The 22,892-nt window shown below is 44.8% G+C and overlaps 1 protein-coding gene across 1 annotated transcript in view; it reads right to left on the minus strand.

Moving 5' to 3' along the window:
* SNTB1 (syntrophin beta 1) overlaps positions 1 to 22,892 on the minus strand; it is a 198,263-nt gene that overhangs the window by 93,471 nt on the left and 81,900 nt on the right. The window contains exon 2 of the mRNA XM_028534020.2: positions 7,420 to 7,660. Within this exon, the coding sequence (XP_028389821.1) occupies positions 7,420 to 7,660 (241 nt within the window). The remainder of the gene's footprint in view (positions 1 to 7,419; positions 7,661 to 22,892) is intronic.

Below are 22,892 nucleotides of genomic sequence, written 5' to 3' on the forward strand. Positions count from 1 at the left end.
ATAACCATAACCAAGGTGCTGCTCCTGGTGGTTGGTAGAGAAAAGTCCGCACTTTCAAATGAAAGTGCTAGATTGTCTAAAATACAATACTCGTGTTTTTTTGTTGCTTGTTTGTTTTTAGTTTTCAATATGGTGGTAAAACATCAAGTTATTTTTTTAATTCTAGTTGATGAAATAGAACCACTGACCTTTGTTCACAGTGTACACAGTCAATGACAAACCATTCCATAGCCACGTGATGAGGCTTCCAGTGCCAGCAAAATGGGGTTCTACACAAATTCGGAAACCCTTCTTCTATGAACACCCGGATGTGCTAGATGAGATATAGTAAGCAAAGTCTGCTTGCTTTGTTTTGACGTACTACTTACTGAACTTGTAGGACAGCAAGGGAAATTGCCAGGTTTTCGGAAAGGGTGCAAGGACAACGAAAACCAGCATAGTGAGCATTGAAGCTGATCACAAGGCATCCTGGGAAAGTAGGCTGGGGGTGGGGTCATGGCAGGTTGTGGGTTGAGTAATGGTGCGTGGGCTGAGGAGAGGAAGTTTGACACAGGGATGATAGCCAAGGCTTTGCAACCCCCCAGTTGGGAAACCGGGAGCTGAGGTTCCTGCAGAGCGCCAGAAATGTCAAAGACGACGTCTCACAAAACAATCTCTGCCTGACAGCTTGGGGAGGTGACCTGGACACTTCTCTCTGCTGGGAAATAGAAAACTGTCCTCTCCCCTTGCGCTCAGATGGGAGGATACGTTTTATTGAAAGCTGAATTTATGCCATGGTTGGGTTGCCAGGAGCTGGGGGATGTCTTCACTAAGTCACCCAGTCATCACAATGAGTACACGTGGTCGGTATTATTAAGCACATTTTATAGATGAGGAATCAGAGAGATTTGATAGTCTACCTAAAAGTTAAAGGCAACAAGTGACAGAATTGGAATTCAAAGCCATATTTTCTAGAGTTTTAGTCAGTGATAATAGCATGTAGTTAATTTGGGCCTCTGTTTTAGCTATTTAAACTGCATTCACTTACTACTACACCATTATACATTGATTTTACATTTGTCCTTTGTTTCCAAAACATAAACGTCAATCTCGATCGTCTGGCAATTGTTTCAGCCACGAGGTCACCAAGATGTGTGCAGCCAAGAATGAAGACAACAGAGCCAGGAAAGTACATGAGATTGTGAGCCCCTGAATGGAAGCACTTTTTGCAAGGGCTTACTGTGCAGAGATGAGGGATATAAGCACCTCGTGAATCTTCATTCTGTATGCACTAAGGGAGGGAATTTTCCAGAAGCGGTCCAAGTTTAAAGAGCATAGTTGAGCACTCTGCATAAGGGGAGGGACACAACACTGTGTCTCCAAACACTGGGAGAAGGTGGAAACAAGGCTAAACTAGTACCATGATTACTCTGTTGCTGGTGGTGGTCATCCAAAAGACTCTCTGTTGATGAATGTGTGACTAACACATTCGGGATCATCTAAAACCCTAGACAAGGTGACATGGGAGAAACTTCAGGGAGCCAGGACTGGAACATAATTTTATTTGGTAAGTGAAAGCTAAGTCCTCTGTTTGCATCCCCATCAGGAATAAGACTGTGTGAACAGCGGGAGCCAGAGGAGGGCCCGGTGGGGATGGGGAAGCCCCGCTTGCTCACGGGAAGCACAAAGGAGATGGGAAATGCAGGAAGCTGTGGCCACCTCAGCGAGGCTCTCCTGATCGGTGAAGGGACAGCTTCCAGCTTCTTGTCTCAAAGGTACCGAAGGTCTAATGGCATCAATTGTATCGATAACGTTGGTGACAACTTAATTTCTCACATTGCGTAGGCTGCCGTGAAGGCTGACGTTGCTGGTGTTCCTTGGTGTTCTGTTGCCCTGCTCATATTTTTACATGTCTTCCAATCCAGCCTGCCTATAATGGGAGGGCGTGCAGATCCTCCTCTGTGGGCATGGCCATTTGCTTGGCCACTGCGTTGCTCATTACAGATGAATTCTGGCTTGTTTAGTTAATGTGAATCCGCCTCTCAGCGATAAGTCTGATGTCACTATGCCACTGACCAGGGTTCTGATCCCTGTGGCTGGAGCTTGGGAGCCAGGTGGCATGACGTCACTGCGGGCACTTGGTGGGAGCATGTCCGCGTGTCCCATCAGGCTGTTCAGCTCGCAGCCCTCTGAGTCACAGTGTGACGAATGGAGCTTGTCCATGTGAAACCACAAGAGCGCCTCCTGTCAATTTTTCACTTGCACACCATGGATAGAGATGCACACTGTTTTTTTTAAAGGTTGTGGGCATAGCTCCATGATTTAATGGTGAAGGTGTGCAGTGGTGTGTGACGAAAGCTACACACACCATCCGTATTGGTCCATCAGCTTGCAACCTAGTGATGGGTTTGGTTAATGGATTGTCTTGGTATTTTCAAGTTTGCTCAGCTTGACAGGATAGAACTGTGCTTTTATTTACTCCCAAGGCTATTTAGTGGAAGATTTTTTAAAGAGAAGTAGCTGAGTCTTGGCTGGTGTGGCTCAGTGGATTGAGTGCTGGCCTGTGAACCAAAGGGTCGCTGGTTCGATTCCCAGGCAGGGCACATGCCTGGGTTGTGGGCCAGGTCCCCAGTAGGGGGCTCACTAGAGGCAACCACACACTGATGTTTCCCTCCCTCTCTTCCTCTCTTCCCCTCTTTCTTAAAAGTAAAATAAGTAATATCTTTTAAAAATTAAAAATAAAGTAGCTGAAAAGGCAAAAATACCAAAAATGGAAAGATCGGTATGCTGTTTAGTATTTGTTAACGTAGCATATATTTTGGAATGCCTGCTTTCCATCAGAAAATGTTCTAGAAGCTGGGGTATTAAAATGAAAACATGGGATGTCTCAGAACTCAAGGGTCTTATGGCTTTAAGGACTGGGTACTTGAAAAAATCGCAAGTCATAAAGGGTGCTATCCTGGACGGACCTACTACCCGCACAGGGTAATGGGACCATGTTTCATCGGTGCTGAGGCTTCAAGGGTGACAAGGAAGTTGTCAGGAGGCGAGAGAAGGGCGTGCACAAATTGTTTAAGGGTTGCTGGAGACTTACAGGAGACCCAAAACCTTATGGGCTTTTATGCAATGCTGAGGAGTTTCTACAGGTGATGGGGTGCCATTTTGACCAAATGGCTAAGTTTGGAGGGGTTCACACTCCCTCTGCTGGCTGGCTGGCTGTGGGGTGGTTGGTAGGGGCTGGGGGAGGAGCAAACTAGACGCCAAGCGCCTGGCAGGAAGGATGTCCGAATGGCCTGGAGGGTGGAGAACGTGGCCTGGACCAGGGCAGTGGCTGTGGAGACGGAGAGCTGAATATGAACAACGAGATATTTTGGAGGCAGTATTTTAAAGAATATTGCAATCATTGACAGCTACTTGTAGTGACATGTTCTTGTGGACCCGGTACCTGCTGGGCGACCTTTTCCACAGAAAGGGCAGCGACCCTGCCTGCTGCTCTACGCCTGTGTCTATTTGAGAAGCAGAACAGGAGAGATTTGAGTGCAAACTGTAAGTCTCTGTGTGTCCCCAGCCGAGGGGACTAGCCCCATGCTGGTGTGGCATTAGGCATGGGTTCTCAGACTGCAGCAGCCAGGAGATCACGAGGTCCTGGCTGTGGGGCTTATGGTTCAGGTGAGCTGTGCTGCCAGGTGCTCGAGGCAGGGGCAGTGGGTGTCATGATTAAGAAATTGGGCTTGGCGTCAGCCCAGCCTGGGTTTGAATCCCAGGTCTACAGTTCGCTTCTACTCTCATTTCTGAACTATGTTTCATGGTCTATAAAACAGAGATTAGACTACCGACTCCCTGGGTTGTTATTTGCATATACAAGATACTTGCTCAAATTCACGCGTAAGTGGTGGAACAAAGCTTCCATATCGTGGATCAAGCTGACTGCAGAGCCCACACACTCCTTGGCCCTCCTTTCTCTTTTATATTTAATACGTGCATTATTTTCATGATTATTATGTTTTTTTAGAAATGCTACAATTTCAGTTTCTATTTCCCCCTTTGACCCAAGAGTTATTTCATAGAGAGCCTTTATGAAGCCATGAAGAAAGGCTTTCTGTGCTTTGGTTTTCTTATGGATTTTCTAATTTCATTCCACTCTCATCAGAGGATGTTGTTTGTATTATTTCTATCTTATGGAACTTACTGCATTTTGGGGGCACCTAGTCTATGGTTAATTTTGTGCATTGAAAAGAAAGTGTGTTCATTATCAGGGTACAAAGTTTGTGATGGATCCAGATCTCCCCTCTTAATTATGTTGTTTGGATCTTTTATATCTTTCTTTACCTTTTGCCCACTTGCCCTGGCCACGGACTGAGAGTGTTGTGTTAGATTACCTAATGTCAGTGTGTGTCTGTGTCTTCTTGCATCATCTGTGGGTTCTTCTAAAGGCCCAAATGCTGGGGCATTTGGTATGCATCCTTGTGAGTGCCGGCCTTTAGTGTAGGTCGGTCCTTCTTTGTCTGCATTTGTGCTTTTCAATCTGCATTTCACCCTGTCACACAGCAGGATCAAAACTGATGCTCTTCAGGCCCTGGCTGGCATGGCTCAGTGGATTGAGCGCGGGCTGCGAACCGAAGTGTCGCAGGTTCGATTCCCAGTCAGGGCACATGCCTGGGTTGTAGGCCATGGCCCCCAGCAACCACACATTGATGTTTCTCTCTCTCTCTCTCTCTTTCTCCCTCCCTTCCCTCTCTAAAAATAAATAAATAAAATCTTAAAAAAAAATAACAAAAAACCCCTGATGCTCTCTGTTGTTGTTGCTGCTTGGCATGTGCCTTGGATGCTTCGAGGTGTCTCATACTCGGCACAGAGCCCACATTTCTGACCGGGCACATTACACTCTGCCAAGCCTGTAACTGGAGCTCCATAACATTTTCGTTTTCTTCGCCCTTTCTTCTCCTCTTCAACTGGGGTCAAGACTCACCTAAGTCCCTAATATTTATTTTTCCACTTCATTCAGTCTAATGGACAAAACTGTAAGATATTTACACTTTGCATCCTGGTGATCTGATAGATGTCACCATTGGAAAAGGTTAATCTTATTATTGGAAGTGTTGGGTCTGCCTGGACTGAAGCTCCCCACCGGGACCCTCTGGCTCAGCGGGATCGTCACTCCAGGCAGGCCTGCCCTGACGGCTCTCACACGCTAGCAGGACAGGCTCTCCCTTGCCACCCGGGAGGCCTACGCACACGCATCACTGGTGAACCTGACGAGCCCTGATCTCAAAGTTTAAAACCATGTTCCCTCAATGGGCCTGACTGAGAAAACTCTCAATATTTGAACTAAGATGGCTCCCACAATATTGCTTTAAAATACAATGAAATACCTTGGGAGAAATGTTACCAGATGGCAGTCCAGAGCTGGAAGGAATCCTAGGAATCATTTACTTGCACTTTCTCCCCAGTGCATTAATCACTTGCACAGTATACCAAGCTTCCTAGTCTCTGCGTTTTTCTGGGAAAGAGGCATGAGTCTGAAGCCCAGCTACACTATAGATCAGCTATATGATGTTTGGAAACTTATAGAAGCACTGAGCCTCAGTTTTTCATCTCTATAATGGGGACAGTGACAGAAACTCAGAGGGCTGTTAAGAGGACTCGGCAGGGTTACAAATTCAAAGACTCGGCAGGAAATGCGCGAGACCAGGCAGGTAGCCTGAGTGGAAGGCGACTGGAGTGAAGACGAGAGTTCATTTCCTTGTCAAAGGGGAAGCCTTTACCAGGTGCCTGTAGATTGGAGCCCTACCTGCAGCAACGTGGGCCGAATATCACCTGAACTTCCGATTTTTTCTAGAAAAGCAGAAACCTGGCTTCTTGATGTCAAATTCCCAACTATTCGAGTGACCACTAGATCAAATTTCCTTAAAGTGCTGGGTAGACCATCAGAAAGACGTACCTGTGGGCTGAGTACACCTGTGGGCTGACACTTTTCAGTCTCAGATCTGAAGTCACTGGCATAACGCCCAGCACAAGGCGGACACTTGATAAATGATAAATTCATCAGATCTGAAACCTTAGACCTCAGACTCTTGGGGGAAAGGGCAGGTCCGATAGGTTGCTAAGATCCCAGGGAAGAGGAACCTTAGAGTAACCAGGACATCCACCGTTCGCCCAGGGAAAGCGGCAGAAATTGAGGGGACACAAAGCAGAGAACAGATGGGAGTGGATCATCTAAGGGCTCTGCCTCCTTCCAGCCTGCCCGCTCTGACGCATCTTCTGCTGATACCCGCTGGCTCTCTCTCACAACCGCAGACCTCTGCTCTCTGCGGAGGTGCACCTGACATAGGAGGGGCTGGCGGGGCAGCGGGGTGGGTCCTGCAGCTGGCTTGACTCAGAAAGGCCAGCAGCTTCCTCAGACAGAGCTTATTAGGGAGGAAACAAAAAAAAGCATTGAGCTGTGAGCCAAAGAGGCATCTTTCGCCTCCGGCCCCCATTCCCTTTGGCTTTTCCCCGTGGAATCCGCACCTAGTCAAACACTTCCGACTCGGGTGGGAGCCGCTGTCCTGCACATGTTAGAAATAAGGGCCAGCGGTTGTCCCTATTTTTAGCATTTGAATGTGGAGGCAAAGGTCACCAGGACTCCCCACTTGCTGGCTCACTTCCCCTCTCTCTTCTCTCTGTTTTCTCTTCTTTTCCTCCCAGATGTATGTTTTCTGTCCCTATGAGGTAAATATTTGCTTGTCTTGGCTGGACTCCTCACAATTTCCATGGACTGGAGGATCTGCCTGTGCTGTGGCCTGAGAAGTCACGTACAGACTTTGGGAAAAGCACCCCACGTTTGGGCGAGAGCCACTTCTTTCTCCCAAGAGCTTGAACAGAGGTTTACAGTAAAGAACAGCTTTATCCTCCATCTGATTCTCCAAATACGCGGTTGAGGCCCAGAGGGGCTGATTTGCTCATTGCTGCCTACCACTGATAATGAATGATATTATAGCTTCCATTCATGGAAGGTTGTCCTGTGCTAAGCTCTTCACATCCATTTCCTCCTCGAATCTTCACAATCGAGGTGTGTGTCTCGCTTATTCCCCTTTTACAGGTGACAAAGGGGAGATCTAGCGGTTTGAGAAACCTGCCCGAAGTCACCCAAGCTGACCCTGGCAGAGACCCAGAGAAGACCCTGAGGATTCCGACCCCAGTTCTTCGTCTCCTTCCAGAACCAGAGCTCAGTGCACAGACAGGTTCTCCGTGAGGACAGAGGGAAGGAGAAAGAAGGATGGACCACGCGAGGGAGGGAGCCTGGCTTGAACACGCACATGCCTCGGCCCTGCCCTTCCAGGGTGTTCCATGGAAACCACCGAGCGTTTCCAGAACGGGGGCACAGCCCCGGCAAGAGCCCCCGAGAAACCTCAGAGGCCGAGTTGCTGCTGAGCCCCGGAGAGCTCCCGTCCCCTTTACCTGTTCTCGGGGTCGGCCAGCGCCATGCTCCGCGTGACGTAGCACATCTTGAGGGGGATGCTCTTCCGGTCTCTGTGGAAGGAGAAGGGCTGCGACGAGGATGATGATGACGATGATGATGACAGAGCCTCCGAGACGCCGCCCCCTAACCGAGGGGATTCAGGAGGTGGCGTTTCCCACCCGATCTCGGACACCGGGGAGCCTTTCTTCACGTAGGGCGTGGCTTCCCGCATGTACTTCACTGCGAGCAAAAACGAAAAAAGACAAGAAGCTCCTTTAAGTGCATCAGGGCTGAATTCCCGGGAAATCTGATTGCATCTGTGAAACTTGCATTAGACAAGCTCTTAATACTGAACTAGATTCCAAAATTCCGGTCCTCTCATAATAGCTGCCCTGTTATTTAAATTGTGTACCAACCCGGTTTTTAGAAACTGCTACTATGATGGCCTGAACTTGAGAATTCCATTCAGCTTCTTTCAACTGGGGCAACTTCTATCTTTTCTGACTGTAAGTTGCATTCTGGGAAAGAGGCTGAAAAACACATGGGCAGAGAACAAGAAGCTAACGGGCTGAGAGACATGTAATATTCAGTACAAAGGGAATCTGGTCACCACATTCAATGCCCACGTCACCCTTGTTCTGTTGAGAAAGAGCAACAGGCTTTCCTATTTTATAGTGCTAAGAACATATGTGCAAAGAAATGCACAGAACACGTGTTGTTAATGGCAAAAAATCTGTAATAGCAAAAATATTATATTAAGAGCTGAAAACTAGGGACAACTTGAATGTCCACTAAAAAAAGACAGATCAAATAAATTGCAAGACATTTATATAGTCATTTAAAAAATAAGATATAGATGTGTCGATGTAGAAAGATCTGTAAGATCTATTGTTAGATTTTAAAAAGTAGAGAGCAGAACATATACTGTACTCTTTTTGTGTGTAAAATTGTAACTGTAAATGCTTCTACATCTACAACTATTTCTGGGTAGAAGCACAGCAAGATGTCAATGGCGGTCAGCTCTGAGGAGTGGGAACCACAGAGTGCTGGAGGAACAGACCGCTCCCATTCATTCATTACCCTTTTACGCCATCTTCACATTCAGTCATATGCATATATTACTTTATAACATGTAAAGAATAAAAAATAGTTTAAGAGTTAAACAGGCTGAAGTTCTGCCTTTTGACCTTTTCTTGGTCTCAAGAAGTTACTTGAGGCCTATTCTGAGTCTAAGCACGTGGTCCTTAGACACCTTCTAAGTTGACAGGGCAACGAGATTCTTGGAGCACATGATACAAACGTCCTGTATCGCTCACGGTCTGGTTCTCTGCTGCTTGGGCAGGACCTGGCTAAGTCCCTTACAGGTATCTGTTAGGACCAATGGCAGTGGATTGGAATGGGTGCAAGCTAGAGGGTACCTCCTCTACATCTTAGGTGATTCAGTTCCGTAAATTGGTGCCTTTGCTGTACGAGACATAGCGCCAGGTTCCTAAGACTACAGAAACAGAAAACATGTAGCTCCCATTCTCCAGAGTTACAAGATCCCAGGTGACTGTCATTGCTGCTGTTGATGTCCCTTCAGATCCCTTTTACCAGTGAGGCACCTGTATCCAAACCACTGTGTGTGAGCTGAGAACAGCCCATAGCTGCCCCCTGCTCTGGAGCACTCTTCATGGCCTTCCAGAAGCCTCTCTGCCCCCAGACGCAGCCACTGCTTCTAGGGAACCCCACGCAGGACACAGCGATATAAGCCAAGTATATAAACTATGGCACAAAGCAGAATGAGCTAAGTTTCATACAGGCATAAAGTACCTTGGGAGAACTCATGAGAAAAATGGATCTAGGAGCACTAGTGGCAGATTAGGTTCACGGCAATTTAATAAGCAGACCACACATACCCACAGGCATGTAATAGGGATCTATACGGGGAGAACCAATCTTAGATATCAAAAACAGCCATGTTAACTCAAGACAGAGGTGATGTCATTTAGTACCAACACATATTTGAAAATATGATTTCTTTTTTTTAAATATTTTTATTTATTTTTAGAGAGGGAAGGGAGGGGGGAGAGAGAGAGAGAGAGAGAGAAACATTAATGTGCGGTTGCTGGGGGTCATGGCCTGCAACCCAGGAATGTACCCTGACTGGGAATCAAACCTGGGACACTTTAGTTCCCAGCCCGCGCTCAATCCACTGAACTATGCCAGCCAGGGCAAAATATGATTTCAGGGTCTTAACTGAACATCAGTGCAATTAGGAGGAAAACAGCTCCGTGGCTACAGGAAACTTACTAGCACAGGATGCAGTTATAGAAGAAGAGGGGTTATTCATGGCCACTGTATTTTAGGAATATTATTTATTTCTGTGTGATATATTTAAAGAAAACCACAGACATACCTAAGAACAAGTGTCTAAAACTTGGGACAGATGTAAGCTGTCCAAAGCTGAAATAAATAGATCTCTTTTGAAGATACTAAGTTTTTCATCTCTAAAGATGGTTTAGTAGAAGCTAGAACACTGTTTAGCTTTGTATATTGTTGAATTATACTTATTGATATATAGGAAACTCAAGGATCAGCTGAAACTGTTTGAAGATTTTTTTTTTTTTGCTAGAGAAGACACAGCAAGAAGGGACACCCCACTGGAAATGGGAAATGGCATTTAATAGAGAGTAATCCTTCTAACTAACCAACCAAAAATAAAGACAGAGTAAATAAGGTAAGAAGGTCAGCATGATCATTTAAAGATTTATTCCTGTGGCCAAAATTCATCAGTTTTCATGTGCTGAGGACTGTGCTGTCCATGAGACATGACAGGACATGGTCTCCGATCAAAGGAAGTGCAAACCTGGAGAAGGAGGAAGGCAAGTGCGTTGATGACATGAGGCCTTGCATTAAACCTTGAACTTGGTTTAAGAAGGTTCCAAGATGGACAAGCCTCTACAGGCATGGCAGGATCAAGTGCAAACACTTTGTGGAGAAAGGCATTTTCATCCTGGGCTTCAAAGAGCCCCTAGGAATCATTTTCAAGGGCAATGAGCAGCATAGAATCTAAGAAAGTGGTGCACGCAAGGAAATAAGGCTCTGTGAACAGAAACTCATGAAAACGCTGACAGCAGTAGCAGCTCCAATCAGACGACAAAGACAAAGCCACAAGTCTACCGTATTTTTTGGACTATAAGACGCACCCCCCAAATCTGGGAGGGAAATGGGGATGTGCTTATGGTCCAAAGGTAGCTTACCTGGCTCGTTGTGTGTGTGTGGGGTGGTGGTGGGGGGCGGTGGTGGAGCAGGGTCACAGGTTATTAAATATTTTACCACATTTTTTTGCTTCAAAAAATTTTTTTCCCTATTTTCCTCCTCTAAAACCTAGGTGTGCCTTATGGTCTGGTGTGTCTTATAGTCCTAAAAATACAGTATTTACTATGTGTCAGGAAACAAATGAAAGCTTGGGGAACTCTTCTAGAGATGATTTTTAAAAAGCAGCCTAACAGATTGATAAAATAACCAAATAAAATATCCAAATACTGAGTGTGTGATTGAATTCAGGGAGGGTAAGGTGTTACCTAAGAGTAGATTTGACTGTAGTAGGTGCTCCAAATTGTAGTGTATTAAATCATATAAAAGGTTTTTCTTTTACCAAAAGAAAACAGTAAAAGAAAAGGGCTGCTAGGGTAGCTCTGTTCTCCAAAGTTGTCAGGGCCTTGGATTTCTGCCCCCTTCCTGCTTTGCAACGCTAGCCTGCCATCTCATGACCCAAGAGGGCTGCTTGAGCTCCAGCCATCATGACCAAATTCCCACCAGTAGAAAGAAGGAAGACAGGAAGGATACACCATCCTTCTTCTTTTAAGGCCACTTCTCAGAAGTTGATCCATTATATCTGCTCCCAATCCACTGGCCAGAAAGTAGTCACATGGCTATTTCTAGATGGAAAAGAAATTTACTTTAAACTCTGGACAACACTGTGCCAAACTGTTTTAAATCTGGTGGGGAAGGGAAATTATTACTGAGAAAAAAAAGAAGAAGAGCATAGGTATTAGGGGACAACTCTCAGCTTTTGCCATAGGGAGACATCCCTAATTCTATCAGCTTAACACACTGGATTTTATAACACATACATGCAGGTAAGTACGTTGGAGCGATCAGTCAAAAGCACAATGACTAAGTTCCGTGAACTGTGTTAACTCTCTTGAACCTCGGAACCACCCTGTGATACAGACACTGCAATCATCTGCATTTTACCAAAGACGCTGCAGTAACAAAGGGGCTACATCACACACCAAGTTACAGAGCCAGCAAGTGGCGGACACAGGAGTTAAACCCAGGCAACCCGGCTCCACCATCCTACTTTTAACCATGAGGCAACACTCTTTCTCAAGCTTAGAAAAATTAATTGGATGTGTGTGTGTGTGTGTGTGTGTATTTAAGCCAAGGTTTTTATGTACTGTGAGAAAACAGCCAATTAAAAAGCTATTGCCTGAAACATAAGGGAGCGTGATTTTGTAAGCCTGAACTATTAAATGATGGCATTTTGATAAATTCCTTTTAAGACACTCATATGTATTCATAATAGAGGGCTCAACCTGGCGGAACTGAACAGCCAGGGTCTGCAATAATCACACCTCCGTGGGCACATGGGCAGTCACATCGGGCAAAGAGTGGCAGAAACCAATCAAGCAGCAGCCAGGCCCAGGTTCAAGGCACCTCATAATCAGAACTAATGAAGAACCTATCTCCTTTCTGGGCGTCACAAATTAAAAACTGTGGTTGCGCAATTAAAATTCCAGGCTTCCATTGTAAAAGAAAGGGGAGGAGACCCGTAACCCACAAGTCACTTTGCCGGATTTTCATCGGAAGGACAGGCAGTTGTGACTTCAAAAAAGCACTCGGTAAAGCCCCGGTTCGCAAAGACCCCGAGGTACAACAAGGAAATCTTTCTTGGGGCAGCCAGGTGACCTTGGAAAGGAAAGCACGCACAGGCTACTAATGAGGAAATGCTGGGGGCGAATCCAATCAGCTCTCCTACCAGCCTGGTTTCTGAGGAGCCAGAGAGCGAGTCCCTCTGATACACGCAAGGTTTCTTCCTAAAAATAACAACAGAAAACAACAAAACCCTCGATTTCCAGATTACAGGAAGGAAAGGAAATATTTCATTACTGGACGGGATGTGAACACAAAGTGTATATTTCCCACTGTGACTTAGGGAAAAGCTGGAGGCAAAAAAAAAACCCCTGTGTATTTGGACCTTTGGTGCAACGTTCAAGTTGGGGACAGCTCGGTGACCGTGGGATTTGCTGACAAAATGCCATCTCAGACTTTCCCTTAATGGCATTTTCTAGGTCATCTTAGAAAGGAAAGATGCAGAGGGAGATCATCAATATTTCCAAAAAGACCAAGACATGATGAAAGTGGTACTATCAGCTTCTCAGAAGCTGTTGCTAATCCTCCAGGAAGCTGGCTGAGAGGGGAGGTGGAAAGAAAATTCGCCCCGGGAGCTGGGGACGCGCATCACAGTTCTGGCCTGCCACTAACGAGCTCTCCAGCCCTGGGCGAGTCGCTCCACTACCCAGAGCTCATTTTCCTCACCCGTCAAGGGAGGGAACCAAGGTCCCCGCTCTTCCAACAGTCTATGATTCTTTGGGAAGCCGCCTCTTTTGACGTTTTTTTTTTTTCTTTTAAAAAAAGGAGTATTTCTTTTCTCATCTTACCGGCTGTGTCATTGCCAACAAATAGCCCTGTCAAAGTGTGTACTGTCTTCTTAGGCCTCAGGCTGGTGTGTCTTCTGACTTTCCCCCCAAACCCTACAAACACCCGACACATACGAACAGAAGCCTGCTCATTGATAAGATCCATGTGCTCAGGTGACTCGTCCTTGGGTCTGGCAGCGCGGTCTGTAAGAGTCCTTGTTTGTGTTCCCTTTGCTACTTAGTCCTCTCCCGTGCCACCAGGTGGGTCCTTCACGGTGGGATTTTAAAAGACATTTGAAGGCCCCAAGGGTTCCCGTGAGGCCACGAGGACATCGTGGGCGAGGGTGCTGGGTTTTAATATGTGGAGCCAGGAGTGAAACTAACTGGGTATGAACTGTGGAGTAGTTTTTGGCCTCCAAGAAAATAGCTCCCTCAAAATTACCTTATTTCAGACAGCGCTGTCATTCACTGTAACCTCCCTTGATTCTTCAACTAAGTAGCCCTCCTGTCCCCAGAGATGCCAGCTGAACTCAAGGAAAGTGTCTTATGAGTCTCACACTCACCCAGAGGTGCGCCGGTTGGTTTGGTTACCTTAATTCAAGAAATGTTTAATGAATTCCTACCCTGGGCAGGGCCCTGAGCGTTAGGTCATCCCTGGCAGAGACTGGGTGCCTGGCCCAAGGCACTGCCAGTCCCGGGTACATGTGCATACTGGGGGAGCGAGTATTAAATGAATAGACAACTACGGGGCTCTGTCCCGAAAGAGACACCCACTGGAGGACTCGGGTCTGTCCCAGACCCCCTCCACAGTCTGGCCCCTGCCCACCTCCCGTCTTCCTCTCAGCTGACTCTCAGCTGACTTAGTCGGCGTGGCTCAGCTCCCAGCCGTAGAGAAACAGGGTTCAATTCTCTGAACCCACCATGTTCTTTCCAGCCTCTGTTCTTTGCACACGCAGTCTCCGCTGCATGGAAATCTTTCTGGAAAACTCCTCTCTACATCCTGTGAGTCTCAACTCAGGTAAGACCTCCTTCTTGAAGCCTTCCAGGCATGCCTCCCTTCGGCTCCACCCACGCTTTGTGGCCACCTCCACCGACAACAACAGCATCAGGACATAGATTTCGTGATGCCGGCTTATGTCACACAAGGCGCTGTGCCAGTCATCTTACACACATTTCAACACATACATGTCACATGTTATCTGTTTGCACATAGCTGTCTCTGGTGGAATCGTAAGGTCCTCAAAGTTGAGGGACTGCTTAACAGAAGTTACAACTGTAGAGTCCTAGAACCACACCAAATCTTGACTTTGCTGACTGTGGCAGGTAGTTAACCGTGCAGTTAAATTCCCTTAACCTCTCCATGTCTCCATGTCCCCATCAGGAGAACGGGGTCGGTAGTAGTGCCTGCCTCAGAGACTTGCTATGAGAATTTAATGAGCTAACACATGCACGGGGCTTAGCACACAGTCCAGCACATGGGGAGTGCTCATTAGTGTTGGGAAAACAATTAATATTCACATCTATAGCCACCAATTAACACAAATGTCTGGCTATAAAACATGGACTTGTTGAGCAAGTTGAATAACAAAGTTAATAGGATCTCCAAGATATCATTCTTTGCATGTTTGTTCTTTAGGAAGAGGAGTCTCATAACTGAAAGAACAGAGGCCAGAGGTTGCACGACAGAGAAGTAACAGATGAGAGGTCAGCAGTTCACATCCTCTACCCTGTCCAATGGGGGTTGACAAGTTTTTTCTGGAAACGGCCAGGTGGAGATTCTGGGGGGCTTTGTAGGCCTCAGGGTCTCTGTTACTACCACTCCATCCTGCCACGGTAGCATGAAAGAGGCCACAGGCAGTGTGGCTGCAACCCAGGAACACTTTATTGGTCAAGGGCCTGGTTAGACCTGCTGGCTGTCACTTGTCAACTCCAGCCTTAGAACAATGATAATAAGTAGCAAATATTGACTACTTATGACATAGTGGGCCCGACTCTAAGTGACTGAAGTATACTAGTTGAAAAGCAATTCACTTGAAAGCAATTCTGTAAACTAAGAACATTATCATGCCTCCCTGACAAGCAAGGGGAGGGTGGCACGAAGAGCTGAAGTGACTTGCCCAAGGTCACATAGTGGCCTTTGGCAGAGCTGGGATTTGAACTGTCAGCTCCAAGGCCTCCAGTCCTAATGGCTTTTCCTTATGTCCTGCTGCTACCTCTACACATGGCCAAATGCTCATGCCAGAATCCTGTCTGTCCAACCACAAAATTTTTAAAAACCATGCGTTTAAAAAGACATTTGTGTCTGACATGTTTTTCTTATCCCTCTTTTCTTGTGTTAAACCCAAATTTTACCCCTATAATTTGTATTCACTGATCGTGGCTCTACGCTGAAGAAACACACAAAGCATCTCGAGCAGCTTATAAACTGATAAAATTTAAACATTAGGCTTTCCACAAAGAAACAGACAACCTCAATTAAAAAGTCAGATGTTGTTGGGCTCCTGGTCCACATCCTCTCAGAGCCCAAAGGTGGTGACGGATGAACCTCGTGTCTGACGGGCGTGGAAGGTGTTGCTTTGATGGACACAGGGGCTGGGAGAAACAACCAGCACCTGAGATGACAAAATTAAGATTTCAAGAGTTTCACACAGGCCCAAACTGAAAAGATAAAATACAGCGTGGGGCAAAAGTGGGTTTATACAGTTGTGAATATGTGAAACACAGAGTTTATTCTTCATTATTATTTCTTTTTTCTTTTTTTTAAATTTTTTAAACAAAGCTTTTTTAAAAAAGATTTTATTTATTTTTAGAGAGGGAAGGGAGGGAGAAAGAGAGAGAGAGAGAAACATCAATGTGTGGTTGCTGGGGGCCGTGGCCTGCAACCCAGGTATGTGGCCTGATTGGGAATCGAACCTGCGATGCTTTGGTTCGCAGCCCGCACTCAATCCACTGAGCTACGCCAGCCAGGGCTTATTTCTTAATTATTGTATCATTGTACATACAAATAACTGTACATCTACTTTTGTCCCACCTGTTATCCTTGTATAACAGGGATAAAATGAAAGTCTCTCATTTTATTTCTTTCACCTATCTCATAGAATTGTTGTGAGGATTAAAGGAATTAATATGAGTAAAAAAACGTGTAAGGAACTTGGCATTCGTACATGCCTTACGGTTAGGTGCCATTATTAGGAGTTAACCTAGAAAAGAGATTCCGGAGCCTGAATAACAGAGGGCTGGGGTAACCTCACTCTGTGCGTCTCTGAAGGGGAGTAGAGCCATGGTCAGTAAGGATGAATTATTGGGTAATATTCGGGTTCAGTATGAGAAGGTGCTGCGAGGCAGGGGGTTCCCTGTTGCTAGCAACGTTCCAGCAGAAACGGGAGGAGATACCTCCCGGTCATGCTGCAGAAAGGACTCTTCCGCTCCGTGGAAGGACGGACTGCGTTTCAGTGCCCTTCGCGCTATCCTGTTCTGTGATTCTCCTGGAATGTGGCTGACCTCGATGGCTGACCCAGACTCCCACGGGGAGCGCAGGCTGTGCTTGTGTGCTGCGTAAAAGCATGCGGTACATTTTTAAGTTACGTTTATTAGCTACATGGTAGGCGACAATGGGGCAGGCAGTTAAGGTGTCTGAGTCTCAGAATGCTCATCTAGAAGAGGAGGAAAACAATGCCTTCCTCAGAGAGGCAATACAAAGCATTTTTGATAGATGAGCTCCAGAGTCAAAGGGTATGGGTTCAAATCCCCAATTGCCCACTTACACTGTCTACACTGGAAACTAATATAATAATGTATGTCAACTATAATTGAAAAATAAGTAAAATAATTTAAAATATAAACAATAAACCTTGCACTCACAAGCTGGGTTTCTTCTAGTGGGAGGTGGAACCTCTCTGTACCTCAGTTTCCTCAGCCGATAGTAACAGTACCTATCTCATAGGATTGTTAGGGGGATTCAATCATTTTTAAAAATAATATAAAGCCCCTTGGAACGGTTCCTGGCATATAGCTGGAACCCAGGTTTCACTGGTTACTACTGTTTGTTGTTGCTGTCATTGTTGCTACGAAATCTAAATGAGAAAAACATATCGCAACACAGCAATCTCTTTTCTAACTCTGTCAGCGTCGTAAGTGCTTGACAGTATCACCACATTTGTACACTCACTGTACACAAATTAAGCCCCAGCTCTGCGTGCTTTGGGGAACTAGACATTGCTGGGTGAAGAAGCAGTTGGACATTCAGTTTCCTGCGTCTGAGGGTTTTCTGATCTGCTGGGGAGAAAGGCCATACCAACCAACAACCTGGGAACTGCCATAGACTGTAATCAAATACATACACACACACACAAATAATAAAAACCGTCTCACATGTATCACTGATTACAGAAAGTGCCAGGAGGACGTGGATTAATGATGTTTACTGACTCCGACCCTCAACAACTTGCCAGCAGGCTCCTCCTCAGCACAAGTAACCGTAATGTCTCTTCCTTGGGAACATGCAGTAACTATTTTACCAGCTATAACCTCACTTCTAAAGCCAGGAAGTGAGTAGCGGGCAGAAAGGATGTCCGAATACTCACGTCCTCTCTCCTAGACCTAAGAATGTATGTCAGATTTTACGTCAAAAGGCAGGAAGTGTTGCTCTCACTTCCTCCTCACAGGTACCTCTGCAATATTATCCCAGGTGTAGCTTGGTAATAACATCCTGCAAGTCAGACTTGGGGCGCAGTAAATCTGCAATTACTTTTCAGTGGCAGAAGCCCAGAGTCGTAAAGCTTTTCCGAAGGAAACCACATGAAGTAAACAAAATATCATTACCCCGGGCGGATCAGCCCAGGTCTGAGATTCTTTTCTTTCCCCACCCCAGCCCGGACGTGCTGCAGACCCAAAGCAATCACAGAGGCGCCTGAGGGTGAGGGAGATGGGGAGCAGGGCTTTGAAACATCAGGGACCATCACACTCAACAATGTTATAAAAACCTGCTATTCTGAAAGTGCTTTCCAGTTGAAAACACTTCCATGTACACAACCTCATTTCATGCTTATTGTCATCCCATCGGCACCATGCATGAACTTGAAGTCCGGTAAGGGTCCGTGTGTTGATTTCCTGGTGACTTCCACAGCCCAGGGTAACAGCCTAACAACTTTCCCCATCAAATTCTACTCCCTCCAAGTACGCACACACACACCCGACCACGTCTTGCTCAACAAAACTAATGCCTGTTGGACTCACCAGATGTACTGGATTTTCTCCCGAAGGCCAGACTTATCATGGTCTTGTTTGCGACTCTCTGGGGAGAGTGCCAAGAAGTATAGAAAAATAGCTTAGGACGACAGAGTGGAAGCCTCAGCAAGCTTCTTGGATCTGACTATCAGAGCCGGGAGAACAATGCCTCACACGTTTTCCTCTAAACTTCCAGAAGCTTCACTTGACTCTGAACATTTGATAGAGGGGTGTGTTTTTGTTGTGTGTTTTGTTTTTTACACAGGTAAGGAAGGGGTGATGGTGAGCATCAGCATGCAGATAAACACATTTTATAACAAACAGACCCGTTAGAAAAGGTAATAATAAAAAAGGCAGTAAATTGAGGTTCAGAGAGTTTAACTCTCTTACCTCGAGTAAAAAGCAGACCTGGAATTTGGTCTCTCATGTTCCAAATCTAGTGTCTAATAAATCTAACAACCACAGCTGTAACAATACAGTTGGTTCAAGGGACATTAAAGCACAGGCTAGGTTACTGTGGCTAATGAGTATTGAGTTGCTATTGATGCTGGGAAAATCTTACAGATATTGCAGCAATTAAATTAACAAATATACTCTGTAATGAGTATAATAGAATTTGAATTGACAAAATATTCCACATCTGTCATAAGGAAAATATCTAAAGGTAGGACAGGTTGTCTAAAAAAATAGACAACCTCTGGAGTGTCTGATGAAATACAAAGAGTTAACAGAAAATGAATATTCTAAATAGAAGAGGAAATAACAGACACAAAAGAGATTTAAAAGATAATAAAATAACACTTTGACAGGTTTATGATAATAAATTTGAAACTTAGATGAAATGCACAAATTCCTAGATGAAAAAAAAATTTACTACAACTGGCCTACATAGAAACAGGAAGCATGGCTAGTCCTATAACTTGTAAAGAAATGGAAACACTGATTAGCATTCTTCCCAGGAAGAAAAGACCAAACCAGAGCATAATAGTGAATTCTACCAAATTTTCAAAGAATAGAGCATTTAAATCTTAGACTATTTCAGAAAGTAGACAAAAATGCCTCCCCAATTTATTCTCTGAAGCCAATATAACATTAATAACAAAACCAGAAAATAAAAATTTCAGGAAGGAAAGTTGCCAACCCATTTCATTAACAAATAAATATAAGTCTGAAAGTTCTAAACAAACCATTAGCCATGCTAATTCAACCACACAGAGAGAGGACAGTGCAGCCGTGGTCTGGGGAAGCTACGGGACCTTGCCTGAGTGGGTTTGGGCACACTCTACCTTAGGGTGACAAAAATTTAAAGTCTATGAAGATTTTATAACATGATTTCTTAAAAATTATGCAATATTTAAGACGTGTCATTTACTTTGATATACAGTTCAAGTACTCTTTCAGCATACAGAAGACTGTTGGTTTCTGTATCAGAGTCAGTGGACCATATGCTCTTGTGTATACACAACATCATGAACCACAAAGATGACTGGGAATATTTCTCAGGCTGCTTGCCCCAGGCTTGTTAAAATTCTGGTTCAGTATCCAACAATACTACCTGGGTCCCTATTCTACCATATTCTATAGATTTTTCCACAATAGATAGCTTGTCCTTTGCCCAAGTCAAAGAGATCTCTGGTTTAGATTCTTCTGTAAGTGCAGGCAGATATGCCTGAAATTTTTTCTGGTGATTGCCTTGAGATTCATATTGGGACCCAGGTAAAAAAAAATGCCTTTTAGAATAGTTCTAAATATGTGCTAAATATTATCCAATGGACCATTTATTGCAAATACAGTTAAGTCCTCACTTGACTTTGCTGACAGGTTCTCGGAAACTTGGACTTGAATCAAAATGACATGTAACGAAACCAATTTGATCTTAGGTTAATTGATACAAATACGAGTTATGTTCCTACAGCCTGTTTCTGCTCACAAAACCATCACCAAACTTCTAAATAAAGACCCAAAACACTTATAATATTAAATACTGGAATTAATGTGAGCTATATTTAAGAAAGATGAATAAAAACAAGTAAGACAATGATTTTCCAACCCACTTATTCCAGTTCAAGGTCACGGGTGGCCTGAGTCTATCCAGGCAGCTCAGGGCACACAGCAGGGTCCGTCCTGCACACGCCCTCCCATCGCAGGGGGCACTCAGCCTCACTCAGACGGGGACAAGGTAGACACGCCGATTCACCTCACCTGCACATCGCTGGGACGTGGCAGGGAACCAAAGTTTCCTGGGGGAGAAAACACACGTAGACATGGGGGAGGACGTGCCAACTCCACACTGACAGGGGCCCAAGCTGGGAATCCATTTTGCTTGTCTACTTAACACGATAAAGAAAAATATTGAATGGAAGGACAATATTCGAGTCCCTGCTGCATCTGAGTTACACGTTATTACTTACCCCTCTTTACAGTTGCAGATAGCGAGGCTTAGGAGGTCAGGAACTGTTCCGTGGAGGAGGAATCAGGATCACAGTCCAGGTTGCCCTGGAAAAGTTTAACTGTATTGGTTCTTGAATAACCCAATACGCTTCCTGTTTAGCTTGAGCTGTGCCTGCACAACACCCACAGCCTCCCTCCTGGCCTTTCCTGCTCCCAGATTAGATCAGGGAACACAGAGAGTGTTTCAGCACAGAAGGAAGGTTAGGTCATCTGTTCCATGTTCAACAGCTGCTTCCCTTTCGAGCTTTGATCTTTACCCTTTTGCCCTTTGCTTGGCCCTGGTCTGTCGGCAAAGAAGGTGGGGCCACGGTGTGGACACAGATTACTTGGAACGTTCAGAAAGTGTCACCAAGGTTGGAACCCATAAAATGGTTCTCGGGTGTTGCACATCTTCCAGCTCTCTCTGTCCTTCGGTGTCTGTGTGTCTTGGTCGGAAAGGACAGAGGGAGCTATCATTTTTGGTACACTTTTTTTTTTATACTAGACCCTATACATATATTATCTGGTTGAATACACACCACAACCCCGTGAGATTAGTATTGTAAAATGGGAAATCCTGGCTGTGAATTATAGATTTAACTCTCTCGTTGTCCATCATCCTGGATGTCCTGGCTTCCTTCTATGCAAATGTACCATGGAAACAGTGGCTGCAGGTGTAGTCAGGTGTCTTGGACCAAAGAATTCCACGTATTTCTCCATGGAAAAACATAAGTGCTTTACTTTCTCGTAGAGCCTGAATTTTCACTCCTTTTTTTTTTGTTCAACAGATAATGTTTATCCAAAATGTATTATTTTTTAAAGTTAAATTCACTGGGGTGACATTTGTTAATAAAACTATATCAGTTGCAAGTGTACAATTCCACGATACGTCATCTGTAGGGTGCACTGCGTGCTCACCACCCAGAGTCAAATCTTCTACCATGAGCATATATTTGACCCCCTTTACCCTTTACTATCTCCTAACCCCCCTTCTCTTTGGTAACTGCCATACTGTTATCTGGTGTCTGTGACTTTTTTGTTCGTTTTCTTGTTTGTTCACTTGTTGCTTTGTGTTATATCCCACACATAAGTGAAATCATATGGTTCTTAACTTTTTTGTCTGACTTATTTCGCTTAGCATGATAGTCTCAAGGCCCATCCCTGTTGTCACAAGTGGCAGTGGCCGTGTTTTGCCCTTTCTTACGGCTGAGTAATGTGTTCCACTGTGTATGTGCACTGCATCTTCTCTACCCAGTCACCTAGCGAAGGACACGTTGGTTGTTTCCATGTCTTGGCCACCATGAATAATGCTGCAATGAACACAGGGGTGCATATATCTTCATGCATACATGTCTTCAAATTTTCAGTAGATAACCCAGAAATTGGGTTGCTGCATCATATGGTAACTCTATCCTTATTTTTTTTTTGAGGTGCTTCCATACTGTTTTCCATAGTGGCTGTACCAGTTTACATTTCCACCAGCAATGAATGAGGGTTTCTTTTTTCCACAAGCTCTCCAACACTTGGTATGACTTCTGTCATTAAAAATAGTCATTTTAACCTGTATGAGGTGGTATCTCGTTGTAGTTTTGATTTGTATTTCCCTAGTAGCTAGTGAAGTTGAGTATCTTTTCATATATCTGTTGGCCACTTGTATGTCTTCTTGGGAGAGGTGTCTGTTTAGGTCCTCTACCCATTTTTTAATGGGATTGTTTGTTTGTTTGGTTTGAGTTGTATGAGTTCTTTAGGTATTTTGGATTTTAGCCCCTTGTCAGAGCTGTTGTTTGCAAATATCTTCTCCCATTTGCTTGGTGGCCTTTTTGTTTTGTTAGTGGTTTCTTTTGCTGTGCAGAAGCTTTTTACTTTGATAAGTAAACAAGTAGTTTACTCTCCTGTTCATTGATTTTTGCCTTTATTTCCCTTGCCTTCAGGGTCAAATTCATAAAATCGCCTCCAAGACCAAGGCCCATAAGTTCAGTACCTATGTTTTCTTCTATGTAATTTATTGTTTCAAGTCATATATTTAGGTCTCTCATCCATTACGAATTAATTTCTGGGAATGGGGACAAGCAGTAGTCTAGTTTCTTTCTTTTGCATGTGGCTTTCCAATGTTCCCGGCACCATTTTAT

Source organism: Phyllostomus discolor, chromosome 7 (genome assembly GCF_004126475.2).
Source record: "Phyllostomus discolor isolate MPI-MPIP mPhyDis1 chromosome 7, mPhyDis1.pri.v3, whole genome shotgun sequence".
Taxonomy (NCBI): Eukaryota; Metazoa; Chordata; class Mammalia; order Chiroptera; family Phyllostomidae; genus Phyllostomus; species Phyllostomus discolor.